The 24,204-nt window shown below is 44.3% G+C and overlaps 1 protein-coding gene across 1 annotated transcript; it reads right to left on the reverse strand.

The window, feature by feature from the left end:
- Nucleotides 1-223: 223 nt before the first annotated feature.
- On the reverse strand, nucleotides 224-15,335 carry DMAP1 (DNA methyltransferase 1 associated protein 1). Its single transcript, XM_077654749.1, has 12 exons — nucleotides 15,159-15,335; nucleotides 14,072-14,169; nucleotides 13,073-13,170; nucleotides 12,286-12,406; nucleotides 9,287-9,361; nucleotides 7,356-7,565; nucleotides 5,780-5,899; nucleotides 3,907-4,098; nucleotides 2,709-2,777; nucleotides 2,364-2,436; nucleotides 1,076-1,431; nucleotides 224-369 (listed from the first exon to the last, which is right to left on the reverse strand). Exons 2-12 carry the CDS (start codon nucleotides 14,159-14,161, stop codon nucleotides 310-312), a joined length of 1,464 nt encoding a protein of 487 aa, XP_077510875.1. The 5' UTR covers nucleotides 14,162-14,169; nucleotides 15,159-15,335; the 3' UTR covers nucleotides 224-309.
- Nucleotides 15,336-24,204: the final 8,869 nt, after the last annotated feature.

The following is a 24,204-nucleotide window of genomic DNA, read 5'->3' on the forward strand; positions in this document are numbered from 1 at the left end:
AGTGGCGCAATTTTCGTCTCTTCACTGTAGGTGGCGTAGTTTGGAGCAAGAAGTTGTGTTTGTATCAAAATGGCGCAATTGGAGCAAGAGTCCCACACCTGTCCTTGTGAAACATGCCTGGATAATGTCTTGCAGTGGAATTGCATGCAGAACCACTTTGCAGAGCTCATGCCGAAGACCAAATTCACAACACACTGCAATCCAAAATATGAAGACCAGTGAGTCACATAGGTCCAAGATGTTTATTCAAACTTTTTTGCTACAAGTCGATGGTGTGCATTCTTCATTTAAGCAATGGAGGCCACGAACTTAGGATTTCTTAAACTTCTTCAAAAGATTGCTCTGTTCAATGGCTGCCCTCCTCTTGCGCTGCAAAGCACAGACAAAAAATGTGTCAGGAGGCTTTCTGCTTGGTTAAGATTACTCCATTTTCCAGCCTTTAAATCACAGACTTATATAAGCTACACCTCCTCCTGTGTATAGCTTTTATTTTGGCAACTGCATCTAGGCTGTCATTGGAAATAGCAACTGGACGTAGCCTTGAAAAGTGGCTCGATTCTCCTCGAAGCGCAGGTCCCCTCTACCTCAAGAAAATTCCAAAACATGAAAAGATCATGCGCTGTGAGGTCAGAGGCAGCACAAATATGCTGTGCCAGCACAGACAAAATGCAGATGAAAGCTTTTTGCTGCCTGTCAGCAACCATTACAATTAGTACATTTTAATACTGTAATTGTGCCACACTAAACCCCACCAAAAGCTGCTCTAGTTGCATGGCCCAACCACAGCCTCCATTTACGGAAGACTATTCACAGCAAAAGTTTACAGGATGTGGAAGCTGTGAAAAAAAAAAAAAAGCAGTAAATCTCCTAGCAGCCTCTGCTGCAGCTACTGCAGTGTAGTACTTTAAATGCCACGCTGTTCACTCAAGCAACAAGAAAATTTTATCTGGATATGGCTTTTGAGTTCCGCAAACTTTGGCTACCAGCTGTCCTATTGGAAGTCTACAAATTGATGAGCAGGCTTTGTTCAATTCAACGCTAGAGTCAGCAGTGAATCAGCTTTGATGGCACTCACATTGGGAGTTCCAGGCGTCGCACCAACGTCGAGGATCTCCGAGATTCCTCGTGCTGGTATGTCTGCTGTGGAGCCTGGCTCCACTGTGCTGGCACCCAGAGTGCTGGCTATGCCCGCTCCGGTGCTGCCACTGCTGCCGCCGCCGGCCACCGTGCCCCCACCGGGCGGTGGGACACCAGCAGCTGCGGCAGTGGCAGCAGCTCGGTCGGGAGCCAGCACCTCGAACTGGTGCCGCAGGGTCTGCAGCTCATACTCGCAGGTGGCCAGGGCCAGCTTCAGCTCATACAGAAGCACCATGTCACTGCGCAGCTCGTTGAAATGCTGGCATATTTCATCACTTGGCGTTGGATTCAGCTCTGCATGCGCAGATAAGACAAGGAATGAGAGGGACAGCACTTGTGGCAGCTGCTTTGGCCGAGTTAGCTTAACTGAAGCAAGCATTCTCAAACTGGGTTCCACGGAACTCTTGGGTTCCTTGGGTGCTTTCTGGGTCCCCAGAGCACCTGAACACATGCACAGCTCAAACCACATCTTTCTTTCACCTGCCTTATTTTGGGATTGACCATACCCTAATAGCTTTTAGCAGACTGTTTTACGATACAGCCAGTGATTATAAATTGAATTATGACATTTTTGCTTTTTTTTTGCATGCATGCTAGGATGGCAGGAATGGAATTCAGGACATGCAGCGTTCTTTGGCAGCTTCTGCAACCCACTGGGTTTCCCCGAGGCTGCAAAAATTGAGAACCCCAGTTGAGAAGAGGCTTACATTAGCTTTAAAACAGAAGTCTATAAGTCTACGCACCAACTAGTTTAAAAAATGGGAGGCCTGGAGCCTGGTGTGTCACTTGCGGTACTAAAACAGACCAACCAGAACAGCTGAAAAGTCATGGCAGGCTCTTTCTTAAATCTACTCCTGAAACTAGAATGAGGCATGTGCTGCAACAAGCAGAACAAGGCAATGACACAGCTTCCTGCACTCAATGTGCACGTGCGCAACTCTCCCTGTTTCATCACTATGTCTAGGCGTGTGGCAGTCTTGTAGGTACATGCAGCCAATGTGGATTTAGTTTTTTTGGCATCACAGCATAGTAGCAAATATGCAAAAGAGACATCTACAAAGGCGGCCAAGCAGACAGAAAACACTGCACACATTTCTTCTCTATTGAGCCGAACCTCGCTACCAGCTGCTAATCGTGGAGTACAAATGTTTGGCAATTAGCCACTTAGCCTTTTACCCCATGCCAGCAAAAGAAGCCACAATTATGAACGAGAATGCGACACTCACCAACACCCAGTTCCTGGAGCAGCTGTTCAATGGCCTTTGTCTTCTTCTGGCCCACTGACGCTGGCAGCTTCATCTGGTAGGATTGAGAATGACGGAAAAGGTTATTTCACAAAGGTGCAATAAGCAGCTCTTCCAGCAAAAGCATGGAAAAGCCAGTTGTATGTACACAACACTCTTTGTAGTAATTCAGCGTGTAAAACAAAAAATCAAAAGAAAAACAGTCCACAGTACTCTGCAGTTTCCAGAAAGTTACACAGCACCATCACAAGCATCGCCACATTTTACCAACACCAAGAAGCACGAGACATGACATGACAAACAGATAAATGATTATTCTGAACTCACCCTGTGACTTCGTAGGGATACCCCACAGGCCTTGAAGTCTGGGAACCGAATGCCTGCCGATTCCACTGCCTGCCAGCAAAAGGAGCAAGGTAAAAAAAAAAAAAAAGAAGGCATGTAAGAGACCATTATTGTGAATTCTAAGTCATGCACAAGCAAATCATCACCGCCATCATCAGCCAGATTCCATCCATCGCACAACAAATGCCTCTCCAAATGATCTCCAATTAGGCCTACCCAGTTATTAGGAATGTAATGGGCAATGCATGCATAAAAAGCAGAGAGATAGGAAGGGATGAAACCACCATTTTTTTTTCCCGCAGAATCGAACGAGTATACAATAGCAGCGAAAAGAGTACAGCAACACTGTGAAAACAACGGCACTGGCCCGCACAATTGCATGTGTTCAGACAACTTTCACACACTCCACTATACCTTAGTACCAAGTGACCAAGCTCAGCATTTCTTGAAAGCTTCGAATGTCTTAAACCTGTGGATCAAAACCTCCTTTCACTCGGCTCCCTCAGAGCAGCTACAACATGCAGGCCACCTGACAATTCGCTCCATTGTCACCAAACATGCGTCGCCCCTCTCTGCCCTCTTCAAATATAGCTTGTTAAAAAGTGCACATGCCATATGTAAAGAAGCAGAGAAAGGGGACAACACCTGCTGCGCACTTCTTATACTGTGCTACCACACCTCCAAACAAATGCCAGCAAGGAAGGTTACCCAAAAACAGCACTACAACTAAACCCCAAAAGGCAAGGCATGAGTTCCATATAAGCCTTGTGACCCATGAAATGACACCAGTATTTAGCCAAGCACAGATGTTTCACCGCTTTGCACTGCTCCATCTCATGCATATGTGGGCCATCAGTTCTGGTGAACATCTCTTTCAATAACGCTAAATATGGGCAGCATACCTATAAGCAAGAGCAGTCATGCGCCATTGTGCAGTATACCAGAAATCGCATGCGAAACTCTTCTTCTAAAACTTATTCTAACACAAGCCCTGTCAAACAAAACACTTTGCTTTAACGCAAAGTGCTTTGCCAAACTAAAAGCAGATCAAGCGCTGCAATATGGTTTGTTAAAGGTGCACTAAACTCTGACATGCTTCACATTAGCTGCAATCGAGGGTCCTGAGCACAACTGAAGGCTCCTCATAGGCGGCAAATGAGTAGAGGGAGGGAGAACCCACCCCCGGCTCGATGCGGCTACTCTTCTGCACATTGAGCTTCTTCTTGGGGCCCTTGCGCTCAACGCGCCGTGCCTCTGCACTGTTGTCCGCCGCTGTGATCAGCTTCTGCAAATCCTGTGTCTTCTTCTCGCGCTCCTTCTTCCGCAGTTCAATTTTGCGCAGCTCACCCAGGAGTGTCTGCTCTTCTTCCACCTGCATGAGTTCAGACAGGCTTATTAGTTGCTGAGCATGTTTCCTTCACTACTTCTTGGATAATCCCCACGTAAAAATAGGCAAACAAAAACATGAACATTTCATAATTAGCGCACTCATGACTCAAAACTGTGCTGTGGCCCAGAAGAAATGACGGAGCAAAAGATTCCAGCTTGACTTTCCCCCCTCAGGACACTTTTTAGCGTCAAGCGCAATTTTACTTCGTATTTTTTGTATTGTTTCATCCACATTGATCTGCAGATGCAATGGCTGTCACTGAATACTGAATCTCCTGACACAAGCCTAGCAACAGGACACCTTGTCCATGAAACCTGCTGTCAGCGAGTAAAGAAAGAAAATATTCAGAGTTTGCATACCAAATGCGACAAGCACTAACGGCCGTCCCAAAGTAAATCCTGCTCCGGTACACCAAACACGCAACCCAGAGAGAAATGCAAAACCACGGTGTCTTAGAGCCTTAGAGTTGGTGCTGTCACAGACCGGATGTCACTATAGCATAGAATTATGTGTCGTTAACTTTGGCTTCTTCACCCCACTCTCCCATTTTTCCCTCCATCTATCTCTTTCATAAAAAGCCGATGTAACATTTCTGCAAGAAGCACTTGCCAGTCCAAGTCTGCAACAATTTTTTTTTCAATTAAGGACCACAGCATACGAACAAACAACACAGACCCTGCCTCCAGTACACATGCCATGACGATGCTGCAGATGAAAATGTTGCACAAGTTCACTAGCAAAATGAAACAAACAATGGCAACCTATTGTTTCTCGACGCGCTCTGCGAAGGGAGGATTCTAGTTGTACCGCAGAGTTGATTGTGGCTGGAAGTAATTTTGCAAGTTATACCGACTTACATGGGAGAAATGTACCATGAAAATATCTCTGCACGCTCAACAAGTGTTCTCCAGTAATCACCTATGTTTTATGCTGCAAAATGGTTTTGTGTAAAGCCTTCGTTAGCCTCACATATGGTGCTGCCATTGTTTGTCTGAGCATCTGAATGTTGCTGACAGTAGCAGCCTGGGGTTGCAACAAAAGCGAAAAAAACATTCTAAAGCATGAGAGATACAGATCTGACCTCTAACAGTTTGTTACCAGAGCATGCGTAGCATGGCTCAATCACGCACGGTGTGGTTAGCTAAGTACAGCGTAGGCATAGCAAAACCATCACGTGGGTATCCCAAAAGTTGCTCTTCCACTTGATTGGCTGCATGTTACGATATTTGAGTCAATGTGGAAAAGCTCTCCTGGTAGCTTTTAAAACACACCAAGAGGCTCTATCCTCAAGGCTTTCATTTGGGCTAGCTGGTTGTAGCTGTGAAACATATTGACCAGTGCAACCACAGACAGGGACCAGCTAGCGTGTGTACTGTCTCTTACTCTTACTTTGGTCCCTGTCTGTGTATGCGCTAGTCAATATGTTTCAAATCTATCCTCAAGCAACTTTATGATAACCTATAGACAGCACATGCCGGCCTATCTTTGTGCTAGGAAAAATATGAAAAACTGAAATCAGACTGACTGAAGTACAGCCCAGTCAGAGTCACGCTGTCAGTCCAATAGGTACATATACATGTGTGTATCACTGCAGTGTATGTGCCGAGGCATGGGACATGCAAAGTAAACAGTAACACAGCAACTATGGGCCAGTCAAACCCACCTGTTCTGTGGTGCGATCGTACAGCTTCAGCAGCTGCTCCTTGCGACGACGCTCATGGTCAGCATCGAAAGCGCGCCCCTTGGGTTCCTGTCCAGGGGGAGCCCTGACGCGAGCCAAGGTCTTCATTTGCAGGAAAAAAAGAAAAAGTAGGGGGAACCACGCCCAATCAAACAGGAAAACTCGCACAACCATAACGGCAAAAAGTGCTTTGGACACCAAAATGGTGCATTTACAAGTGGAATTCTGAAAGGCACACTCTCCAGGCATCTGGCAGCAGGCATGAGAAGTCTTATGCCCCTCACAATTGGCAGACACACCCATAGCTTCTACATTGAGTCATATGATCAAAACTTTGCTTAAGAGGTACTTATCATATTTACTTGCATAATTTTTGCGCCCCTAATTTATTACCTGGGTTTATAAAAAGAAGACTTTTACTCGTATATTTTATGCTCCCTGCTGAGCCAGACCACCAGCATGCACGCGGGTGTGCCCAAGGCAGGCTTGGGAAGATCGGTGCAGCTGTGTTGAAGTGTGCGGCTGTGAAAGGTGAGAGTGTTGAGGGGAGAATGAACTGCGCACCGCTTATCCGGCTCGCTTGCACTGGTGGTTCTTTCCTGGATAAGCAGTCACGTGAGCAAACTTCTGCTAACCTCCGGCTCATGATGAAATCCGAAACTACCGAACCGATTGCTGTTCGGTTTGCCACTAGTCAGCCGGGCCGCACGCGAGGGTGCTGTTTGATTGCCTTTTATCTTCATTTGCCTCTGACTGCTCGCTTTGCGATTCTATTGTTGTGCATTTATTGCTATAAGCTCCGCATGCGCCATCATGCCATCCCACAGGAAACTACATAACGTTGGATGAGGCAGGAGGGGGTACACGTGTCTTATATTTGGAGTCAACCTTTTTTTTTTTTGCCAGCAAGGGATGCGAGTTCAGGTGGAGGGGCTGGCATATAGGAGGAAATATAGTGTACATTGCGTGTTATGACCTTTGTAGAGTTTTTTAGGACGCGTCTGCAAAACTTTCGCGTAATGTGAGCACCCCTTTCTTGTAGCTGCAATTTTAAAAAAGTGTGCAAATGACACCAAGTAATTATGGTATTTTAAATTACATGAGCATGCTGAAATGAAAATCATCAAGAGCACAGTTTCTTTTGACGACTGTTAATGCCTTCTTCTTGTACTGGCTTTACAAAAACAGCACTGCTTTGTCCTTTATGAGGTCTCAGAAGCCTGATAAATCTGGAAATAAAATTTTTGCAGTAGCTTATTGGGTTAAAAAGGATAATAGAAACAAGAGCAGGATATGTTCACACGAAGCAGATGCAGACTTCGACTCCCCGTCAGCCTAACTTCGAACCTTAGCGCAGGAGCTAGACAGCTCAATAAAAAGAAAACTGCAGAGCTTTCCCTGTCACAAGGAAGCCAGCTGAACATTTAATACTCTTTAAATTTAATACTCTTTAAATTTAATACTCTTTACTCTTAATATCTTCAACGCCATTTATGCCACAAATCAATATGAATGGAATAGAACTGCTCTACTTAGAACAATGCGCAAACCAGTTTACCTGGCAGATGCCGTAGTACCGCTCCTTGAGGTCTTCCAAGGAGCGTCCCGTGGGGAAGCGTGCGGTGTCCCAGCGATCCCGGACGACAAGGAAGCGCTGGTCAAAACGCCGGCAGAGCTCGAGCAGGTGGTCCGTTTCAGCCCGGCTCCACTGGGAGCTTGCCAGGTGCTGCTGGTACTCCGCTTCCGTGTAGGTTGGCACAGGCACCTGCTGCTCGGTCAGATTTATTTTCACCATGTGAGGATAAGGTGCCATTTTGTGGACGGAGGTGCATGACAAATGTGTGCAAGCATCAGAAACAAACAGTACTGAGACAGACAAAAACCAAAGGCACAAGAACGAAAACAAAATCACCAAACAGTAACTTGGTACACTTAGGACTCAGTACTAGGAACAGTTAAACATTGTGATAACAAAGATGAAGGGACACCAAAACCATTTTGTTACAACCAGTTTTGTTATATCCACAGAGATTTACAGCATGTCATTTATTTAAATTACCTTTGCACAATAATGTGAATCTTTAATAACCCAAGGAGGGGGCAAATTGTGCAATGAGCAAAACAGCAGGACAAAATTATTTGTGTTGCAAAAAAGGAAGAATGCAGCATAATGCGTAGACAGAATTACACTCCATTATGATTTCAACAAATGGTGACAAGTGCTGAGCCTTTCACACCACAGGCAGTGATAGATATGATAGGATCAAAGGATGGTTATGTAGTGAGGAAAGAAGTTCAAGTCTGAGTTTCTCCTTGCTTCTAGCAGGTAAATTTCATTACCTTTGATCAGGTCGATCAGATGACGACTGTTTAAAATAAATAAATCTTACTGCCTTTCTCTGGATTTGTTCAAGACAGTTACTATGATCTTAGTACCCGAACCCAGTCCAACCCAGTACATAATCAAGGTTCAGTTTCAGCTAGTAGCTTAACATTGCTTGCCATTTTTTATAACTTTATGCCTGTGTTATCTGTTATACCCAACACGGACTCATACGGACTCATTTATTACACTGCAGTTCAACTGTGACTGCTACACATTGCACTGGGAACAATTACTGTACACCAAGCTGCAAAAGAACACAGCATATGAGGGCATGAAAAATAAATCTCCCTACAGCTTCCTTATAAAGATATGAAATCTAACAAAGCACTGCACCACTAACAAGTGCAGCCTGCACTGTTCATTTCCTATACACATGCAATGTCCGAGAGGAAATTCAGGTGGTTGTGACTCTGCAGTTTCCGCTTTCGTGGCTAATCAAACAAAAGCGGAAAGTGTGCACATCTCGTAGCTCAATAACACAGAATCCACAAGAACCGATTGCTGGGCCTTTTCAACAGTCAGTTCCAAAATCAACACACACAGCTTGCCTCCCTAACTTCATTTTATTTTCATTTTATTTTTCTGATCACAGAACTGAGGACTGTCTGAAATGAATTTGCTTCCTCTTGCTAGTGGCCCCCCCTTGCAGTGATGATTAGCAGAGACATTTTTCTCACACGCAGCAAGACGGCAAACAACAAGTGTTGAAAGGTCTCACAAATGTAAGTTTACCTCAATCGCATCCATATTACCGGTAAGAAAAAGTTACCACAAATAAGGCGACAACTGGGGCTAGCTGGTTACACGTACTGAAGGTTTCAATGCACTACCAGTGAGAAACTGCACCCTGAAAACAAACGAAGAACACAAGACTGTGTTCATCTGTGTCCTGTGAGCAGCTTCCCAGTGGTAGAGCATTAAAACCTTCATTACCGCAAATGTTTTTGCCAATTCTGCCAGAGCTCAGACTCGCAATGCGAAGTTGCATAGCAGCTTGCTAGCTTGATGTCTAGCAAAACACTAACACAAAAGAGATGAAAATCATTGGACAGCTGAGAAGTCAAAAGGAAGAAAAAGACAATAGTTATAGCAACGCTACTTACCTTGTTGAACTTGGCAAAGGGGTATTCTTTGCCTTCGTCAGCCAATCTTCGCCAGTGGCACAGCATGACTCCATCCTGCACAAAAAGATATGGTTGAAGGTAGAAGCTAACCTTCAGCCATAGTGGAAACAGACCGGGGCAAGAAATCTTGATAAAGCTGACCCATGCAACCTTTCATGCGCAAGGACTAACCACTCCGCTCGAAAAAGGAAATCCTGTTACAGCTGACTATCAATAATTCGAACTTGATGAAGCCTAAAAATTTGTTTGAATTATGCACAACTCAAATTAAGGCAAGCCTTTTAAGTTTGATTTAAGTGAGTCTTGATTAACGAGGTTTCACTGTACAGTGCTTTTAGAGATAACAGCACTTTCTATGTAAAGAAGTTCGAACTTCTCCCTGCACAAGACCAGCATGCACAGCCCAACTAATCTCTGGTAATTTCTTTAGCACTTTATAGTCAGCACTGTAATGATATTGCAGCTTGCTCACGTATAGGATCCTGTTCACAGCTCTTCCTTTTAGCACCTTACCAAACTTGGCTTATGGTCATGCTGTCAGGTTGACTATGGACCAAATAAGTGACAAATAACTAATAGCATGGTCCGGTCCAGTATTGCAACTACAGCATTCCCGATTTTGTCTGAGCACAGGTCTTTGTCACAGTGCTACATCCTGCTAACAATGCTGGCTATATATATGATAATGGACAACCATGAAACATCATCTTCAGAGTGTACATTCAAGGCATCTATGTCTTGTGGCAAGTCACCTCTGAAATTAAAAAGAAAAAAAAGAGCAAAGCAACAAGCCCTAGAACTGAAAAGTTGCAAGCCTAGGGACAGACCACACCATATTAATTACAGTCTGGTACAACTCAAGTTCTGCAGTGCAGCTTCGCCCATATTCATGACTGCCACACAGAATTCCTCCGCGACAAAAAGTAGTCCATTGTTAAAACTTTTTCTTGTAACCCAAACAAGAAGCAAATCACAAGACTAAATTATAACCAAGAATTTTGATGCCTCTTGCTTGTCTGGCATAATCAAACATTAAAAGGCCGGTTTCATTTACCGCTCTGGTTGGTCAGCGGAGTAGTACAGGACATGGCAAGCCGTGGCTCATTGTTACCAAATGCTGTTCAAGTTGTACATTCCTCCACAGTGAGCCTTCCTAAGCAACTTGCAGGCCTCACAAATGAATTCTACGCTGGAGCATGAATGGGTGTGCGCTGGCATGTTTCAGGGCTGGTTGGTGCCCTTCGATTTGGGCAGGCAAGCAGACAGGAGAGCATTGTGCCCTGCCTGCTTCTTTACGTCGTCTGTGTTCTATCGTTCAAGCTGGCCGACACAAATGTGCGCAGAACTTCCAACTCTTTTGTGACTGGATGCATGCCCTCATAAACACTGTCAGCCACAAAATCAAAATAATAATAAAAATACAATGACAGTCCATTGTTACGGCTATGCTTTATGAGGCAGACACTCCTTTGCAAAACCAACATGCTTGCTATAAAAAAAAAAAAGAAGTTTGACAATCATAAAGAGGAACCTGAAGCTTTAAAGGTCTGCACGGATGCTGACTATGCGCAGTCCAGCTACAAATGAAGATGGAAGAAAAAAAGAAAAAGCGAGAAACAGCGGCATGGGTGGACAGGTCAAACAAGGACAGAACAAATATTAGAGGCATATAATACAGTAGAATTTTGTTAATTAGATATAAAAGATATGTGGGGGAAAAGCATATCATCCAAGCACCCAAGATTTTGAGAAGTTTAACTGATGAATGAGGCACAAAGGCATTTATTGACTTTCACTTCATAAATATGTCAATTCGGATATCTTGGCACATCTGAACAGCTCCTTTTCTAGTGCTCGCGTAATTCAGTACGTATCCTCATCACGAAAGAAACTTTGCATCACATCCGGTCTGTCGATGGCAATGTCGAAAATAGCTGGGATCTCTCGTATTTTTTCTTTTTGATGCGTCAACCAAACATCAACGCACCGTGGGGAAGCTGCCACGGCGGCTGAGTGCCATAGCATTTTTGCTCTTCATGCCGCATTGCCTAAGCCCGGCCCACTCATATGTAAGCATGTTGTAGTTTCTGGATGCCTTGCTCCCTTGATCTTAGGCGCTGCAAAGATAGCATCATAGTTTTTTCTCTTCCTGTGGCACACTTGCTTGAGGTTAGAGTGCAGTTTCATTTCTTTTTTTTTTCATGCTTCACGCCATTATGCCTAAGCAACGCAGAGAAGCCATTGCAGTGGGTGACTGCATTCCAGCTCTTCATATTGTGTGCCCCTATGTGGGGCTCGCTTATAAACTGGCACATTTGATGCTGGTTGTTAAAAGTATTATATGACCAGAATTTGCCAAGATTTTGAATGTAGTTGCCAGGAAATCATGCAATGTAGAAATAATGAAAGAACGACAGGGACTTTTTTATTGCTCATGATTTTAAGCCTATATTACCCGGAACATATCAACGAGGTTCTGTTGTATTAACAAGCGATGAACAAAGAATGTGCAAAGATTTGCTAATGAGAGAACAAAGTGCTAATTTCCCAGAATTACACTAAACTCATCAAGCCCTTTGAAAGTGAGCATTATAATGTCTGAAGCAGAAAGATGGAACAGGAATGGCAAGAGAGGGGCATCTGCTCTCTTCTAATAAAATGTCATTTCAACTCGTGTTCCTGGGAACATTCGTTAGTGCTTTTCACAATGTGGTGAAGCAAAATTAACAAATGATTTCTTCTCAATTCCTCGTTATTGACTTTGCAAAAAGTAGGAACCATTTCTCAGTAGAAAGAGTGTGCCTCGTGAGCTGGGCTGGAAAGCGGCATCAACAGCCACAGTCATATGTGGTTCCCTAAACTCTCAGAAAACCAGAGCAAAATAAATGCATGGTCCCCCCCTCTCTTTTTTTTTTTTCCCCCTGCCATCTGCCTAACAAAAACTGCAATGCGCCCCTCATGAAAAGCAAGCAACGTGCCTTGCGGGCTGGATTGGTGAATGGCATCCAGCGCCATGGCCGCACACGTCTGATGCCAAGTTTGGCCTTGTTGCGCTTGTAGCCCTGGCTGCTGTCAGTCGGCAACAGTGGTGGATTGTCGCTGCGCACAGAACCGGCAATAAGCACAACACACGGTTAGACTGCACAAGACACGCAGTTTGTGACAGAGGCATCTTTATCTTGGCTTTCTATAAGCACAAACACTGACGTGAAAACCAGTCAGAGCAATAGCACAGCTGATGCAGCAGCGGAACAGAAAATAAGCTTCGTGTGGCAGCTCGTGTAGAGAGGCTGTTCTAGGCATTCCTCTCATGAATTGAGACAAAATTTGTCTGACGTCCTTCAGTTCCCTCTATGCCGTTCAGACACTACGAACACAAAGCTCATGTGGACAATATTTGGCTCCCTATATTCAGCATATTAAGCACCAGACTATGCACCTGCACAGGAATATACCTGTCAGTAAGCCTGCCATAAGCATATCAGCCATCAGTTTGTTTATAAAGAGGAGGCACCAATGTTTATGAAGAGAAACAATCACACTGGCATTGCACTGACACAGTGACAGTACAAAAGCGGTTCCTGCACCGATTCGTACAAAGAACAGTTGCTTCTAAAATGGATGAAAAATGAAGGAACAATCACTATGTATTACGCTTCTCGCCTAGATTTCTGGTGGTACGCTATGTCTCATGAGCGCTATCTTTTCTCTCACAATATGTCCAGACTAGTCAAAATCCCCGTAAAAACAATGGCACATCCGTACCGAGCATCCGAGAACAGCAAGGCGTAGAGCTCCCGGTGCATCCCCTCAGGTCGCTTGAAGGTGGCCTCTATGAGCTTCCGCTTCTGCATCAGCTTGTTCTGTGAAGACAATGCAAGAGAAGCATTTTTAACACAGACATTCATTATAACGAAAGCTTTCCAGTCAAAGTAAGCATGTATTAAGACCAAACCATTAAGAAAGAATTCAATCATCAACAGCCGAGCTACCTCCACAGCAAATCAAAAGCCTCTCCCACTGATTTCTAATTAATACTGTCTTGCCTTCTATACCGACAAACTTTCTAATCTCGTCTGCCCAAATGACTTTCTGCTGGCCCCTGCTTTGCTTGCATTCTATTGGAAGCACTCCTTTACCCTAAGAAACTACCGGTTACATTTGCCTTCACATTACATGCCCTACCCATGATGAATTCCTCTTCTTGATTTTGACTTAGATATCATGAAATCATGCTTGTTTCCTAACCCACTCTGCTCTCTCCCCGTCTCTTATCATTTTTTTTTTCCATAGCTGACTGCTTTGTTTGCAATTGCTCGTTTGATTTTTTGGCCTCTTTCAAGTCCTTACCAACACCACCATCAAAAAAAAAAAAAAAAGACCACTCCAATGGGTTTCAGAGGATTCCCCAGGTGGAGTAAATTTGTAACAAAGGCATAATTGCTAATTAGCATCCACCCAAGTGCAGCCTTACGGCTACAAAGGAAAGCTATACAGTTTTCGCAGAAGCTTCTCAGTCGAAGAAAAATTCTTCTGGTTAAGGATTTGAACCAGGGACCACTGCTTACACAGGGCAGTTGCTTTACCAACTAAGCTAACTAGGAAGGCTACCAGATGGCAGGGCAAATTCTTCAACAGCAAAGCTTCTGTCAAAGCTGTATAGCTTTCCTCTATATGGCTGTGCATGGGTGAAAACTAATAAATAATTGCTCCCTTATCACAACTGTCCATTGTCTGAAGTAAGAAACCATGAGTCGCACTTACTTTCCGAGCATCTGTGCCCAGGATGGTCTCCTTGCTGACCTCAGGGGTGCTGGGACGTTCCACGTCCAGTATGTCCAGGACGTCACTCATCTTGAAGCCTGGGAAGATGAAATCAGTCACACAAGTTTACGGAGTTACAACACAGGGGATGGGGTCTTGGAATACAAAGAACTATGATACAGGGTAGAAGTTAAAAAACATACAGGTATCACAATTGGAAATTTTGATACTGCCCATTGGTTAACTTCATTCGTGCTGCTTGCCTTTTATCCTTCATATGAGCTCACTTTTTACGCAATGGGCAACATTAAATGTCCTGAACAGAAACAGAAATTCCTCAGCTGAAATGGTAATTCCCGTGTTTTAAGCGCCGTAAATAATACCATTTACGAACATGTCCAGCTTTCACTGAGTCTGGTATTCCTTGGAGCACATAACGACATAACATGTAATCAGAGGGCATGATAACTATTTTTTTAATACTTCCTTTCTAATTGACCCTCTGGTCTCACTCGTGTTTTACAGCGAATATGCAACGGCAAAATCAATAGCTGAAGGCGGGTAGCCTACATAGAATGAGCAGAAAAAGAAAAAAAAATGACCTGATTATAACTTTTTATAACAATGCATGTTCTGAAAAATCAAACGTCTTTTCAAAGTGAGTCCATGGGCGAGACTGGCACAGCCGGTTCGCTGGCGTTGATGTTCGCGATCCCTTTGACAGTTTGCCGTACGCACACAACTCTGCAGCAAGGAAAACATAGTTCCTTTCAAGAATGTGCTACGTTGCAAGGCGAGAAACGAAAACCAACAGAAGAAGTTACATGCGCACTTATTTCTTCGCACTTGGCCTTCCGGCACGGCAAGGCACACAACGTTACCCACGTTCCGATCGCTCGCACCTGTGCGCAATGCGCGACTTCTTGAGTTGTGATGCTCCTGTGCTTTCAGATATGTGCCCATCGTCTACTGCAGAGTAGCCTCCGGGCTACAAACAGGATTAATGCCTTTTTCTTTTCCCAAATTTCAAAATGTGCTTCTGGCACTCGGGCAGTCTCAAGGCAAACAAACAACTCTTAAAGCTTACCCTTCGGTAGTTTACCAGGCGATGTTACGGAAGTAGGGGAGGGGGAGATGGCATTAGGTTGGAGCCACGGTTTTACAGCCACCAAAAATGTAAGAACATATTTCCATAAAAACTAAACCGCACAATTGCAGTCATCCCAGTCCAAAACACTTTTGTCTCTTCCTCCTCCTCCTCTACAGATGAGATGTGTGGCTACTGGCTACGGATGTGGATATTGCACCTGCACCTGAAGCAAAATATCTAACTTCTAAAAATAAAATAATACTCTGATTACTGTTACTTTCTATATATATTTCTCAAATTACGATTGAACTTGGTAGCATATCTAAACCAATGCCTCCTGAAGAACCATGTCTGAAACGTCAGGGGTTTTTCTGCTTGCGGTAGAGCGCGCGTCCGCCGTACGGCGGCGCTGTCAGATGACCCACTTTGGAATTGGGGCATTCATTCATAAAAGTATGAATTTTCAAAGGGTTAGACTGGGATGCAGGGAACATTTATGGCTAAAAGGAACAGTGGCAGGCAAGCTAACACTCCTTGGCTTTGTATACCTGTGGACAGGGGTCAATGCCAGAGAGGAAAACAGGAAAATGTTAGAATGTATTGCAAGCGACATTGATGAGCTAGGAGGACAGGGCGAGATAATTATATTAGGTGACATGAATGCACACATAGAAGACCTGGATGGGTACACGGATTCGACAGGAAGCATGCTGCAGGACATGTGTGACAGGCATGATTTAGTTGTATGCAACAGCACCGAGAAGTGTGAAGGGCTCATAACATGGGAGGCGGGGAGTCTGCACTCGACGATAGATTATGCACTAATGTCACAGAGGATGTATAACAGATTAGGGGTAATGAGCATAGATGAAGATGGTTCCAGAAGTCTAGGTAGTGACCACAAGCGTATCAAGTTGAGCTTCAGAGGAAAAAGCAATGTAGGACTGAAGCAAGATGAACAATCAGGGGGAAATTTTTACTCAGAAAAGCAATTGGAAGTAGCAGCCAAAAGAATCGAGAAAGTAATTTTTGAGGATAGTGAAACAGAATGGACTTATACCAAATTAACTCGATTACTGGAGCTAGAGCTAGCTAAGGTGCGAGTAAAGTTAAAAGGGAAAAGACGCAAACCCAAGAGTTGGTGGGATGAGGAGGTCAAGAGGGCAATAGAAAAGCGCAAGGAAGCATCCAGAGAACACAGATATTCCAAGAAGAGGGGGGAACCAAAACCCGAAGTAGACAGAAAATGGGATACCTTCATAAAGTGTAGAAGGGACGCATCCTATTTGATTAATGAGAAAATTAGAAGAAAGGGTGCCCAATGGATGTCAAAAGTAAATAAAAAGGATAGAAAAGCAGCCCAAAAATTCTGGAAACATCTAAATGCAATGAGTAATAAAACTAGGCTAGAACAAAGGTTTATTGTTACAGATGAGGGTATTCGACTAGAAGGGGATGAAGCAATAAAACACATAGGAACAAGGATGACGGAAAAATTTTCAGCAAAGCACGTGGTACATAGTTTATCGAAGGAGGATAGACCGGTTACAGCAATAGCTTCACTTGAGCAAGGAGAGTGGGAAAGGGCAGAGAAGAAGGTTCCTAGTGGCACATCAACAGGACCAGATGGGATCCCGATTATGTTGATAAAGAAGTTAGGACCAAAATCCAAGCAAACATTAATACAGGTTGTGAACAAAATGATAGTGGATGAGAAAGTCCCCGATGAATGGCGATTAAGTAGAATGAACATGATATATAAGGGAAAGGGGGACAAAGCAGACGTAAGTAACTATCGCCCCATAACAGTGACATCTGTGGTTTACAGGGTGGTGATGCAAATTATAAAGGATAGACTGCAGGCTTGGGTGGAGAACGAGGGGGTGTTAGGGGAACTACAGAATGGGTTCCGGAAACAAAGGAGGTTGGAGGACAATCTATTTTCATTGACACAGTGTATAGAAATTGCGGAAAAGGAACATAGGCCCTTATTGCTAGCATTTCTGGATATTAGGGGAGCCTATGACAACGTTACTCAGGAGCATTTGTGGGACATATTGGGCACATTGGATGTGGAAAATGGAGTAATTAATCTTTTAAAAGATATATATAGAGGTAACAGAGTGCTCATAAAATGGGAAAAAAATGTATCAGGGCCTGTAGAGATACAGCGGGGGCTTAGACAAGGATGTCCTCTGTCCCCTTTGTTGTTCATGTTGTACCTGCAAGGTTTGGAAGCCAAGCTAGAGGGGAGTGGACTAGGCTTCAACCTATCTTTTTTCAAGCAAGGGGAATTGATTAAACAGACATTACCGGGACTAATATACGCGGACGATATAGTGATAATGGCTGACAACAAGGAAGACCTGCAGAAGTTGTTAGACATATGCAGTACAGAGGGAGATAGATTAGGCTTCAAGTATAGTAAGGAAAAATCTGCAGTCATGATATTTAATGAAGAGGGCGGCGAGCATAGAATACAGGAGTTCGTGCTAAAAGTAGTGAATGAGTACAAGTATCTTGGGGTGTGGATAAATAACAGTGCTGAGTATCTGACAGAGCATGAAAAATATGTAATGAATAAAGCTAGTAGGAATGCAGCTGTCATGAAAAATAGGGCACTGTGGAATTACAATAGGTATGAGGTGGTAAGAGGGATCTGGAAAGGGGTGATGGTCCCTAGCCTGACCTTCGGGAATGCGGTCCTGTGTATGAGGCCAGATGTTCAAGCAAGGCTGGAAATTAGGCAACGGGGAGTAGGGAGGTTAGCTTTGGGAGCACATGGCAATACACCAAATCAGGGGGTACAGGGGGATATGGGATGGGCGTCTTTCGAGAGCAGAGAGGCTAGCAGTAAGATAGCATTTGAGGTTCGATTGAGAAGGATGGAGGAAAAGCGGTGGGCTAGGAAAGTTTTCAGATACCTGTATATAAAGAATGTTGACACGAAATGGAGAAAGCGAACTAGAAAATTGACAAGCAAATATCTGGACAGCAGTAAGGGGGCAAATCAGCAATTATCGGTTAAGAAAAAGGTTAAAGGAACAGAGAGAGCGTTGTGGAAAACAGGGATGCTGACGAAATCGGCACTGGAAACATACCGGACCTTTAAACAGGAAATTGTCAAGGAAAATATCTATGATAATTGTAGGGGAAGTTCTTTGCTGTTTGAGGCCAGGACTGGAGTTTTGCGGACTAAGACGTATAGAGTCAGGTACCAGGAGATAGACACTTTGTGCATTGCGTGCGGAGAGGAGGAGGAAACGGCTGAACACTTGATACTTTTCTGTAAAGGGCTTCACCCTACAGTAGAAGGCAGCGGGGCTGACTTACCCAAGGCATTGGGGTTTAGGGATAGTGAGGGGAAAGTGGATTTTAAGAGGTTAGAAGTAACCAAGCGAAGGTTATCTGATTGGTGGCTAAAAGCAAGACAGGAGTAAAATTTCACAAGACATGGCTAGGTGGCTTGAGCCACCGCCCGATGTAAAGGGTTCAGCCGTATCCATCCATCCATCCATCCATCCTAAGTAGAATGAACATGATGACCCACTAAGTAGAATGAACATGATATATAAGGGAAAGGGGGACAAAGCAGACGTAAGTAACTATCGCCCCATAACAGTGACGTCTGTGGTTTACAGGGTGGTGATGCAAATTATAAAGGATAGACTGCAGGCTTGGGTGGAGAACGAGGGGGTGCTAGGGGAACTACAGAATGGGTTCCGGAAACAAAGGAGGTTGGAGGACAATCTATTTTCATTGACACAGTGTATAGAAATTGCGGAAAAGGAACATAGGCCCTTATTGCTAGCATTTCTGGATATTAGGGGAGCCTATGACAACGTTACTCAGGAGCATTTGTGGGACATATTGGGCACATTGGATGTGGAAAATGGAGTAATTAATCTTTTAAAAGATATATATAGAGGTAACAGAGTGCTCATAAAATGGGGAAAAAATGTATCAAGGCCTGTAGAGATACAGCGGGGGCTTAGACAAGGATGTCCTCTGTCCCCTTTGTTGTTCATGTTGTACCTGCAAGGTTTGGAGGCCAAGCTAGAGGGGAGCGGACTAGGTTTCAACCTATCTTTTTTCAAGCAAGGGGAATTGATTAAACAGACATTACCGGGACTAATATATGCGGACGATATAGTGATAATGGCTGACAACAAGGAAGACCTGCAGAAGTTGTTAGACATATGCAGTACAGAGGGAGATAGATTAGGCTTCAAGTATAGTAAGGAAAAATCTGCAGTCATGACATTTAATGAAGAGGGCGGCGAGCATAGAATACAGGAGTTCGTGCTAAAGGTAGTGAATGAGTACAAGTATCTTGGGGTGTGGATAAATAACAGTGTTGAGTATCTGACAGAGCATGAAAAATATGTAATGAATAAAGCTAGTAGGAATGCAGCTGTCATGAAAAATAGGGCACTGTGGAATTACAATAGGTATGAGGTGGTAAGAGGGATCTGGAAAGGGGTGATGGTCCCTAGTCTGACCTTCGGGAATGCGGTCCTGTGTATGAGGCCAGATGTTCAAGCAAGGCTGGAAATTAGGCAACGGGGAGTAGGGGGGTTAGCTTTGGGAGCACATGGCAATACACCAAATCAGGGGGTACAGGGTGATATGGGATGGGCGTCTTTCGAGAGCAGAGAGGCTAGCAGTAAGATAGCATTTGAGGAACGATTGAGAAGGATGGAGGAAAAGCGGTGGGCTAGGAAAGTTTTCAGATACCTGTATATAAAGAATGTTGACACGAAATGGAGAAAGCGAACTAGAAAATTGACAAGCAAATATCTGGACAGCAGTAAGGGGGCAAATCAGCAATTATCGGTTAAGAAAAAGGTTAAAGGAACAGAGAGAGCTTTGTGGAAAACAGGGATGCTGACGAAATCGGCACTAGAAACATACCGGACCTTTAAACAGGAAATTGTCAAAGAAAATATCTATGATAATTGTAGGGGAAGTTCTTTGTTGTTTGAGGCCAGGACTGGAGTTTTGCGGACTAAGAAGTATAGAGTCAGGTACCAGGAGATAGACACTTTGTGCATTGCGTGCGGAGAGGAGGAGGAAACGGCTGAACACTTGATACTTTTCTGTAAAGGGCTTCACCCTACAGTGGAAGGCAGCGGGGCTGACTTACCCAAGGCATTGGGGTTTAGGGATAGTGAAGGGAAAGTGGATTTTAAGAGGTTAGAAGTAACCAAGCGAAGGTTATCTGATTGGTGGCTAAAAGCAAGACAGGAGTAAAATTTCACAAGACATGGCTAGGTGGCTTGAGCCACCGCCCGATGTAAAGGGTTCAGCCGTATCCATCCATCCATCCATCCATCCATCCATCCATCCATCCATCCATCCATCCATCCATCCATCCATCCATCCATCCATCCATCCATCCATCCATCCATCCATCCATCCATCCATCCATCCATCCATCCATCCATCCATCCATCCATCCATCCATCCATCCTAGCAGACGACACGCAGGCAGCACAGAATTTTATTGTGATTGCCATTGCAACAAAAAGTATGCCTTCTGGTGCGCTGTTTCATATATTATTTGTGTGGTGTGTTTAGTGTTACCGTTTGACAAGTAACGCGTCGATGACTGCAGTTGCTGGAGGCAGTAGCGAGCGAAAATGCGTTGCTGTTGCGTTCCGGTTTGCATGTTCAGTCAGCGAAGCAAGAAGCCCGGCGTTTCGTTCCATGAAATTCCTGCTGACTTAGAACTCCGGGAAAGACGGCTCAAGATAATTAGAGGAAAAGACTGGCAGCCAAGCACAACATCAAATTATTCTGCAGTTTGTAGCTTGCAGTTCCAGCCAAGGAAATGCTACGGCATGTAGACTGACTGCCCACCAAGACAGCGGTGGAGCCTTTTACCCGATGTCAGAGCTCCGAAGAGTGTTACATGCCCTCAAGAAGTTCCTCGATATCATGCTCAAAGACCGAACGCATCTTCAAAGGCCACTGGGCGCATGCTTGCTCTACAACTAGTGTGAATAAAATCGCGGCCGGGTTTGCCTGTCCTGACCTGAGGAGACGAGGATAGCGTCCGCAGGGAAGCACTACTGCATATTATATGCAAGAAGTTCATCAAACCGTTGCTAACAAACCATGCACTCGACATAACAGACAAGAACGCAGTTGCGAAGATGTACAAGAAACCTCTTACCCAAAAATTCTTGAAACTGCAGTATAAGAAATGATTTCCGCTGCCTTCATCGCACCGACGCATGTCATTTTTCCTTGTAAGTGCGCTCGTGTATGTGCTCTCAAGCGCAGTTTTTTTTTTAATATTCACAAGTCGCTCGCCATTTGTGATACTCCCCTTGTTCCAGTTGTCATTTCATCAACGCACGTGCTTGTCATTTGGATAAATCCGGTCAGTCAGGCCTGCTGTACGTGTTACTCCCGACGTCACTGTGCGCGTGTGCATCACACAGGAACCTATAGTGAGCTGTGTTTCTAGCCAAAAGTATAGAGAAGAAGGGCATGGGTTTATTTGAAATTTAATTGTCAACGTTATTCAAGGAGGTACGTACCGTTCGGCGAAAGCTCGTCGGAAAAATGCATGACTAGAAACAGCGCAGCTAGGCTGCAAGATCTGCTTCACCCGATCGAAACATCTCTCGCAATGTTCCGCAGCAAGATTATAACAAACGCGCGCTTCGCAAAATTCTAAGAACATTAGATATGAGGGATGTGCGCCCTGCGGGCCTGCGACTCCCCAGGCAGGTTACCGCGATGTCTCCGGCTTTCATTCATTGAGCGCCATATGCAGTCCTCCTTTGCCACGGGTCACCTGGCTACAGTTGAGAGCTCAGGTAATTCCGGACTTCCTCTTGTCCTTATTCTATCTCATGGATTATTTTCCCTTTTTGCTTGTCCGAAGTAGTTTATTTCTTTCTAGTGGCAACAGTACAATATATGCAACCATGCATCATGCAGTGTAAATACTTATTTTGCGGTATTTCTTGCCACTTCAAGCACTTGCTGCAATATGGGTGTTTCGAACATGCTCCTTTTGTTGTAAACCGTCGAAAAGTTACTGGTCATGCAGCAGACAAACGGTCCTAACGGCATGTTAGAACGGGGTGCACAGCACGCTCTTAGATTTTGAAATCGAAACTGATGATCATCTTTCAGTAATATGTGGAAGTCAGCTAGACTTTTTAAGCATTTGCTGCACTTCGAGACATCCAAAACATGTTTTTTGTCGTTAGCGAGCTAAAAGTTGTTGCTCAAAGCCCGAAAAAAGAATGAAACAGAATAATCGGGCGCCGCGCATCACAGTCTCCCAGCCATTGAAAACGAAATTGGATGGATGGATGGATGGATGGATACGGCTGAACCCTTTACATCGGGCGGTGGCTCAAGCCACCTAGCCATGTCTTGTGAAATTTTACTCCTGTCTTGCTTTTAGCCACCAATCAGATAACCTTCGCTTGGTTACTTCTAACCTCTTAAAATCCACTTTCCCTTCACTATCCCTAAACCCCAATGCCTTGGGTAAGTCAGCCCCGCTGCCTTCCACTGTAGGGTGAAGCCCTTTACAGAAAAGTATCAAGTGTTCAGCCGTTTCCTCCTCCTCTCCGCACGCAATGCACAAAGTGTCTATCTCCTGGTACCTGACTCTATACGTCTTAGTCCGCAAAACTCCAGTCCTGGCCTCAAACAACAAAGAACTTCCCCTACAATTATCATAGATATTTTCTTTGACAATTTCCTGTTTAAAGGTCCGGTATGTTTCTAGTGCCGATTTCGTCAGCATCCCTGTTTTCCACAAAGCTCTCTCTGTTCCTTTAACCTTTTTCTTAACCGATAATTGCTGATTTGCCCCCTTACTGCTGTCCAGATATTTGCTTGTCAATTTTCTAGTTCGCTTTCTCCATTTCGTGTCAACATTCTTTATATACAGGTATCTGAAAACTTTCCTAGCCCACCGCTTTTCCTCCATCCTTCTCAATCGTTCCTCAAATGCTATCTTACTGCTAGCCTCTCTGCTCTCGAAAGACGCCCATCCCATATCACCCTGTACCCCCTGATTTGGTGTATTGCCATGTGCTCCCAAAGCTAACCTCCCTACTCCCCGTTGCCTAATTTCCAGCCTTGCTTGAACATCTGGCCTCATACACAGGACCGCATTCCCGAAGGTCAGGCTAGGGACCATCACCCCTTTCCAGATCCCTCTTACCACCTCATACCTATTGTAATTCCACAGTGCCCTATTTTTCATGACAGCTGCATTCCTACTAGCTTTATTCATTACATATTTTTCATGCTCTGTCAGATACTCAACACTGTTATTTATCCACACCCCAAGATACTTGTACTCATTCACTACCTTTAGCACGAACTCCTGTATTCTATGCTCGCCGCCCTCTTCATTAAATGTCATGACTGCAGATTTTTCCTTACTATACTTGAAGCCTAATCTATCTCCCTCTGTACTGCATATGTCTAACAACTTCTGCAGGTCTTCCTTGTTGTCAGCCATTATCACTATATCGTCCGCATATATTAGTCCCGGTAATGTCTGTTTAATCAATTCCCCTTGCTTGAAAAAAGATAGGTTGAAACCTAGTCCGCTCCCCTCTAGCTTGGCCTCCAAACCTTGCAGGTACATCATGAACAACAAAGGGGACAGAGGACATCCTTGTCTAAGCCCCCGCTGTATCTCTACAGGCCCTGATACATTTTTTTCCCATTTTATGAGCACTCTGTTACCTCTATATATATCTTTTAAAAGATTAATTACTCCATTTTCCACATCCAATGTGCCCAATATGTCCCACAAATGCTCCTGAGTAACGTTGTCATAGGCTCCCCTAATATCCAGAAATGCTAGCAATAAGGGCCTATGTTCCTTTTCCGCAATTTCTATACACTGTGTCAATGAAAATAGATTGTCCTCCAACCTCCTTTGTTTCCGGAACCCATTCTGTAGTTCCCCTAGCACCCCCTCGTTCTCCACCCAAGCCTGCAGTCTATCCTTTATAATTTGCATCACCACCCTGTAAACCACAGACGTCACTGT

This window comes from Amblyomma americanum, chromosome 2 (genome assembly GCF_052857255.1).
Source record: "Amblyomma americanum isolate KBUSLIRL-KWMA chromosome 2, ASM5285725v1, whole genome shotgun sequence".
NCBI classification, from domain to species: domain Eukaryota; kingdom Metazoa; phylum Arthropoda; class Arachnida; order Ixodida; family Ixodidae; genus Amblyomma; species Amblyomma americanum.

Excerpts from the sequence above, each read along its gene's own strand:
- DMAP1 (XM_077654749.1), bottom strand. The coding sequence starts at position 14,161 with ATGAGTGACGTCCTGGACATACTGGACGTGGAACGTCCCAGCACCCCT. Across the intron at positions 7,566-9,286 it reads CCTTTGCCAAGTTCAACAAG|CAGGTGCCTGTGCCAACCTA; the intron begins GTAAGTAGCGTT and ends CTGACCGAGCAG. Across the intron at positions 2,437-2,708 it reads TATCCCTACGAAGTCACAGG|ATGAAGCTGCCAGCGTCAGT; the intron begins GTGAGTTCAGAA and ends CAATCCTACCAG.